The sequence below is a fragment of the Pelophylax lessonae genome (genome assembly GCF_965119305.1).
Source record: "Pelophylax lessonae genome assembly, chromosome: 12".
Lineage (NCBI taxonomy): Eukaryota > Metazoa > Chordata > Amphibia > Anura > Ranidae > Pelophylax > Pelophylax lessonae.
In genome coordinates, this window is record NC_138779.1 from 14,367,951 (window position 1) to 14,376,004 (window position 8,054).

An 8,054-nucleotide genomic window follows, 5' to 3' on the forward strand; every position below is an offset into this window, starting at 1 on the left:
TGTGTTACAATGACAGGTCAGCTTTCATCACTCTGCCCTCCCAGTGGCAACAGGTAGCAAACGCTGGGGGTGGGGCTTTCCCAGGTCTTGTGCCCCCCCCCCCCCCCATATGATGAGTCTGTGTCCTTTGTACAGCACACACTCCTGACAGCTGGAGGGAAGGGGGGGGGGTACTCTGTTCACAGGCATGAATGAATGTGTCTGTTTGTCTGGTGCCCTCTGTGATTGGTCAGCCAGTGTGGGAAACTCAGAGCTCGCTGACACTCATACATTGATATGCAGATCGTGTGCTATAAATACAGACGGACGCCGCGCCACTGGCAGAACGCAGCGCTACTGATCATGGCTGTCAGTGCAGCTACCTGCCTGGTCTCCCCGGAGTATTCCGAAGACAAGCTCACCACCAAGGAGAAAAACAGGGTAAGTTATTATAATTATTTATATGATTATTATTAATAATATTAGTATTGCAGTAGTAGTATTAATAATATTATTAATATTACCATTCGTATTAGTAGTATTACTATTATTATTATTATTATTATTAATAATAATAATATTAGTATTATTATTATTAGTAGTAGTATTAACAATATTATTATTATTATTATTAACATTTGTATTATTAGTAATACTACTATTATTATTATTAATATTATTATTACTACTACTATTACTAATAATACTTATCTTATTATTATTAAGTATTATTATCATTATTAGTAGTAAGTATTATTATTATTATTAGTTGTAGTAGTAGTAATATTAGTATTATTATTAGTAGTAGTAGTATTAACATTTGTATTATTATTATTATATTATTATTATTAATATTATTTTTATTTCTATTATTATTATTATTATCATTATTAATAATAATAATAATAATAATAATAATAATAACAACAATCATATTATAATTATTATTGTTAATATTATTATTATTAGTAGTAGTAGTAGTAGTATTAATATTATTATTATTATTATTATTATTATTATTAATAACAATTGTATTATTATTATTGTTATAATTATTATTAGTAGTAGTAGTAGTATTAATATTATTATTATTAATAATAACAATTGTATTATTAGTAATACTACTATTATTATTATTAATATTATTATTACTACTACTATTACTAATAATACTTATCTTATTATTATTAAGTATTATTATAATTATTAGTAGTAAGTATTATTATTATTATTAGTTGTAGTAGTAGTAATATTAGTATTATTATTAGTAGTAGTAGTATTAACATTTGTATTATTATTATTATATTATTATTATTAATATTATTTTTATTTCTATTATTATTATTATTATGATTATTAATAATAATAATAACAATCATATTATAATTATTATTGTTAATATTATTATTAGTAGTAGTAGTAGTAGTAGTAGTAGTAGTAGTAGTATTAATATTATTATTATTATTATTATTATTATTATTATTATTATTATTATTATTAATAACAATTGTATTATTATTATTGTTATAATTATTATTATTATTATTAGTAGTAGTAGTATTATTAATAATTTTTAGTAATACTACTAGTAGTATTAATATTAGTATTAGGCTGGCCATACATGTTCAATCCTCTTGTACAATTTTCTTTTAGATTTACCAAAAACTATATAATATGAGGTCAAAACTAAACAACTTACAATTGTATCCAATCAGGCCGGCCCATGCACTACATAGTTTAAAGTAAATCTAAAAGAAAATAGTACAAGTAAATTGAACATGTATGGCCAGCATTATTATTATTAGTAGTAGTAGTAGTGGTAGTATTAATATTATTATCATTATTATTAATAATAACATTAGTATTACTATTATTATTAATATTATTATTATTATTATTATTATCATTATTATTAATAATAACATTAGTATTACTATTATTAATATTATTATTATTATTATCATTATTATTAATAATAACATTGGTATTACTATTATTAATATTATTATTATTATCAATAATAATAATAACAATAATATTAGTATTTTAGTATTATTTTTGTGTTATTTTATTTTTTTATTTATTACAGTTATTTTATATAGCGCTGTCAATTAATGCTGCACTGTACATATTGTACATTCACATCAGTCCCTATCTCCCATTCATACATAAACAAAGAAGGGCCAATGTAGAGAGGAGCCAACTAACCTGCCAGCACGTCTTTTTTATAACTTCCTTTTTTTTTAAATTTTTATTTAAAGAGGTATTAAACCCTAAAGCAAATATTTATTATATTGCAGCTCACCAATTCTTAGATGTGACGGCTTTATTTTTTTTTAGACTTTCTTTTGACTATTTTCATCTGGTGATCCAGCCGCCAAGTCTGTTGTTTTTCAAAAGCACAAGCTCTCCAGCAGAATGTATCAGTTTACATGGATGAGACAAACCATTTACCACTGACAGGGGTGCTTTTATTTGTTCATGTAAAACCTTTAACTGTTTGCTGCAACTGATTATAAAGTATGAGCTGGAGTGTGGCTTCAATCTGTTAGTGTACCTAAATCTGCTAGTCCATCCACCACTCCCCCCCCCCCCCAGACTGACAATGCTGCTGTCCAAAGGGGCCCCCTGTGCTCCTTCATCCAGAGTGAAGGCGCTCTAATACAGGAGGGGTGTTACTGGTGAGATCCCCAGGTGAAAAAAGAGGGGAAAAAAGATTAAAAAAAGAAAATGAATGCAGCCGCCTCATCTAATGATTGGTAAGCTGTGATAGGACATTTTTGGTTTTGGGGTTTAATACCACTTTAGGGGACTTCTTCCCAAAACCAACATTGCCTGAACATCAAAGCAATGTGTTGCTCCTCTCCGACACTCTATTGGCCCTCTGATACATTGTTTCATTTATTTTATATTATAGAGAATGTAACAGGAGGAGCTAAGACACAGGTGGGCGGGGATAGAGCCTGGAATTGTGACCAATCACTGCTGGAGCATCCAAGATCTATAAGAAGACTCAGCTCTCCCTGTCCCAGCTATCACTATCCACTTGCCCTATGGAAGATTTACCCCCCTTCCTGACCAGGACATTTTTAGAAATATGGCACTGCGTTACTTTAACTGACAATTGGGCGGTCTTGCAGCGCTGTACCCAAACAACGTTTATATCATTTTTTTCCCACAAACAGAGCTTTCTTTTGGGGGTATTTGATCACCTCTGCGTTTTTTATTTTTTGCGCTATAAACAAAAAAAGAGCGAAAATTTTTAAAAACAAACAATATTCTCTATAAAACATATCAAATAAAAAATGTAATTTCTTCATAATTTTAGGCCAATATGTATTCTGCCACATATAAAAAAAAAATCCCAATAAGTGTATATTGATTGGTTTGCACAAACGTTATTGCGTCTATACTGGAATTTTTTTTTTTATTTTATACTAGTAATGGGGGCAATCAGTGACTTATCGTAGGACTGCGACATTGCGGGGGACTGTATGACACTAACTGACACTAATACAGTGATCAGAGCTAGCAAATGGACTACAAAACACCTCCCCCTGTTATGGAGAAGAAGGGGAAGAGTTATGTAGTCCCAACACAATGCTGTTCAGTAGAGTTGTCACCCCAGCACAGGTAGTGAGTTACAGGCAGAATTACCAGGATAAAATAAGGGGGGGGGGGGGGCATGAAAGATAAAAAACGAATGCAGCCACTATGAACCACTAAGCCGCAATAATATTTTTTTTGTTTTGTTACACTTTCACTCATGGTATGAAAAACATTTTTTAAAAAAATTTGCGACCCAAATGCAAAATGGAAACAATAAACTTGTTTTCAAATATACTGTATAAACGATAAACAATTTTATGAACAATATATAGTAACAATAAACAAGATTATTGCTTCTATTTTGCATTTAGGTCTCAAATCTTTTTGATTTTAAAAAAAAAAAGTTTGTATTTTTAATTAAAAAATACTGTTTTTTCTTGTGTATATAGTGGTTTTTATTTTTCCTCCCTTTTGTTGCCACTGAGTTTAAATCTTAAAAAAAAAAAAAAAATTAAAATATTAAAAATATACTAAAAATATATTAAAATATATTTTTAAATAAATATATTAAAAATATATTAAATTATTATTATATTATATATAAAAATATTAAAAATTAAAATAAAAAAATTATTATTATTATTTTTTAATTAAAAATGTATTACGTTTTTTTTTTTATTCTATTTTACAGATAAGGAAGCCAATCGTGGAGAAGATGCGCAGAGATCGCATTAACAGCAGCATCAGCCAGCTGCGCAAAATTTTGGAGCAAGAGTTCCAGCTGCTGCAACCGGATTCCAAGCCTGAGAAGGCCGACGTGCTGGAAATCGCTGTGCAGTTCCTGAGGCAGCAGATGTGCAGAGACAGCAATGGTAAAACATGGTTTTATTTTGTAGTTATATTTTATTTTCTGCTTTGTATTATCTACAGCTCAGACTGCTGTGTAGTAGACTGAAGTCAATAAGCATGGCAGACAGCGCCCTCGTGTGGCCAAAATATACAAAAACAGCTAACCAAAGGATATAATTATAAAGTATAACTTTGTATATAAATATATATAACTTGTGTGATAGATAGATAGATAGATAGATAGATAGATAGATAGATAGATAGATAGATAGATAGATAGATAGATAGATAGATAGATAGATAGATAGATAGATAGATAGATAGATAGATAGATAGATAGATAGATAGATGTTTAATGGCCCTTACTCCCAGAGGACTTATGTGTAGCTGCTAAATCTGCACAGATGTCTGGTCCACCCCTGGATCTAACCTATAACCACTTCCTGACCAGCCGCCAGAAGATTGACTTCAGCCCGCTGTCTGCTGAAAACAGATGACAGGAGTGAAGAAGGAATTAAACTCCTGTCATCCATTGGAGATGTACAGCCAATCGAGCTTTGGCTATACTTCTCCTTTAAGGGGGTAAAACCTTCCGGTCCAAAGGTGGGTAACTCTGCGTAGAATACTAATCTGACTTCTACACATTTTTTTTTTTTTTTTTAGAAAATTTACTTTCTAAAAAATAAAATTGCATTAAAGTAAACAAGTCACAATGTATAGAATAGTTGAAAAGCTTGTAGAAAGCCAGGATTGGGATTGGTGGGATCCCTATGGCGCAGAGGCGTAACTAGAACCTTCAGGGCCCCGGTGCAAGAAACCATGAAAGGCCCCCCCCCGGACCTCTGGCCGGGGCCCTTCAGTTTAAGCCTGGGGCTCTTCCCACTGATCCTGGGGCCCTTTACTCTTGTTGTGGGGCCCTTTATTACAGTCCTGCAGTGGGACCCTTTCTTATATTCTGCAGTGGGCCCCCTTCCTGCCATCTTGGGGCCTCCCCATGGTGGTGGAATGCCAGGACCTGGTAGCAGGTGTGACCTCTGTGATCCTGGAAGTTCTCCCAGTGTCAGTAGTTTTTATTTTTTGGTATTTTAATTGTATTATTTTTTTATCATTTTATTTTATTTTTTTTACAATGTCACTGACTATGACTCTGTCCATTCAGAAAAGGAAGGAGCTGGTATTACATATTTACCAACCCCTTCCTGGTTCTCTATTGTGACACATCCCCTGCAGCAGCCGGCAGGAGAGGGGAGGGAGCACAGTGGGGGGGGGGGGGGGCCAGGGGAGCACACAGGGGCCCAGAGTCAGCAGCCGGCAGGAGAGGGGAGAGAGCACAGTGGGGGGGGGGGGACCAGGGGAGCACACAGGGGCCCAGAGTCAGCAGCCGGCAGGAGGGGGGAGGGCAGCACAGTGGGGGGGGGGACCAGGGGAGCACACAGGGGCCCAGAGACAGCAGCCGGCAGGAGAGGGGAGGGAGCACAGTGGGGGGGGGGACCAGGGGAGCACACAGGGGCCCAGAGTCAGCAGCCGGCAGGAGAGGGGAGAGAGCACAGTGGGGGGGGGGCAGGGGAGCACACAGGGGCCCAGAGACAGCAGCCGGCAGGAGAGGGGAGGGAGCACAGTGGGGGGGGGGACCAGGGGAGCACACAGGGGCCCAGAGTCAGCAGCTGGCAGGAGAAGGGAGAGAGCACAGTGGGGGGGGGGGGGACCAGGGGAGCACACAGGGGCCCAGAGTCAGCAGCCGGCAGGAGAGGGGAGAGAGCACAGTGGGGGGGGGGGGACCAGGGGAGCACACAGGGGCCCAGAGACAGCAGAACACAAGTGAACTGGATAGGAGGAGTGGCGGGGGTAGCATACAGAGGAACCAATCTCCTCCATTTTCCTCCTGCAGCTGCAGGACAGTGATTTCTCTACATGCTGCCCCCGCCGCCCCTCCTATCCATGTGTACAGGGGAGCACAGGCCCCCCTGGAGCATGGGGCCCGGTTGCAATTACAACCCCTGTAGTTACGCCCTTGCTTTGGCGTGGGACCTCCAACACCATTTGGTAAAGCCAATGGCCAATAGTCCACCATGTTCTGCTGGTGGCTGAACATCTCCAAGTTCTTCCATGATGTGAATGTCGTTGTGTAGTCACAAGTCTCCTCTCCTGTTCATTTCTCCAGGTGGCAAACCATTCCCAAGAACAGAGCAGCAGCGTTTCAGACAAGGCTACTCCAAGTGTCTACACGAGACCCTCTCCTATCTCACCATCCATCGTGTTGAGGAGGACACCCAGCTCAGACTACTCAACCACTTCCACCGACTGGAGACACCCCAAGATCTCAGCCACCTCCACGTCTCCTCCCAGCCCTCCATCCAACAGGCAAAGCACCAACCCCCAACTAGCAGCTTCAAGCCTTTGTGGAGACCATGGTAGAGCAGCTGCACCACCCCCCACGTCATATCACATTGATAGGACTTTATGAGTGACTGGAAACACAGGAGGACGCAGAGATTGCTGGAATCCTCTACCGCCATGTATTTCCCTAGTGGAAGGTGATCTGATGGAGATCAATGTCTGCTTCATATTGAAGAATGTATCATGCACTTATAGGATGGGACAATCCATTATAAAAAAAAAAAAAAGTACTGACCTCCTTCTGAAAATGCTAATTGCCTGGCTTTCTCTGATCTCAACACTCTCTGGTTTGAACCAAGGATGCGGAAAATGACATTACAATTTCTGATTCCCACTTACAAGGAGACAGACTCAGAAAGCATGTGGGGGGCCAACCTACATTTGTGTGGTGCTTTGATGTCCACGCGTTTCGGCGCGTTATGTTACGTGGTAATATTGCATTGCGTTAAGGCAGCCAATTAAAACTAATAGGCAGCCAGCACGCTGCAACACGTGTATTGGGACGCCATTCTAAATTAATGTAAAATGCGTTGCTGCACGTGCATGGATGTAATTGGGTCCTTAACGTTTTTTAAGCCAGTATGATGGCCAGGCAAACGGCATTTTCAAAAGAAGAGGACAGCAGTGGCCATCTCAAAATCTTTCCCAGTACAGGTTTATCTTTTTTAACCACTTGCCGACCACCCGCCGCAGGCTGGCTCGGCTGCACGAACCGCGGGAGTGCTCCTGGGGGCACGTGCGCGCCGCCGGAGCTGTGCTCGCTCCCCCATTAAACAGCAGGGAAGCTGATTCAGGGGGCTGGCGGCTGCAATTGCCGCCGGGCACCCGCAATCGCTCCCTGTGGAGAAAGAACGACGGTCTGCTGTTGTAAAAACAGCAGACCATTGTTCTCTTAGGAATCATAGGATTCTCCTATTTAGAATCACAGGTCTCTGTATTGATTCCACAAGCACCTCCCCCTCACAGTTAGAAAGCACCCCCTAGGCTCTCACTTAACCCTTTGATCACCCCTGGAGACCCTTCCCTGCCAGTGTCATTAGTACAGTGACAGTGCATTTTATAGCACTGATTACTGTAGTAATGTCATTGGTCCCCCCAAAAGTGTCAAAAACGTCAGTTAGGGGTCCGATCTGTCCGCCGCAATGTCGCAGTCCCGCTAAAAATCGCAGATCGCCGCCATTGATAGTAAAAAAAAATAAAAATAAATAAAAATGACATAAATCTTTCCCCTAGTTTGTATAACATTTGCGCAAACCAATCAAAATACTCTTATTGGGATT

At 38.7% G+C, this 8,054-nt stretch overlaps 1 protein-coding gene across 1 annotated transcript; it reads left to right on the top strand.

Annotated features, from left to right (window-relative positions):
• Nucleotides 1-342: 342 nt before the first annotated feature.
• Nucleotides 343-7,127, top strand: LOC309567780 (transcription factor HES-5-like; the record flags this gene model as incomplete). The annotated part of the gene is made up of 3 exons (XM_082273230.1): nucleotides 343-420; nucleotides 4,220-4,400; nucleotides 6,539-7,127. The coding sequence occupies 3 exons, from the start codon at nucleotides 343-345 to the stop codon at nucleotides 6,790-6,792; spliced, it is 513 nt and encodes a 170-aa protein (XP_082129356.1). The 3' UTR covers nucleotides 6,793-7,127.
• Nucleotides 7,128-8,054: the final 927 nt, after the last annotated feature.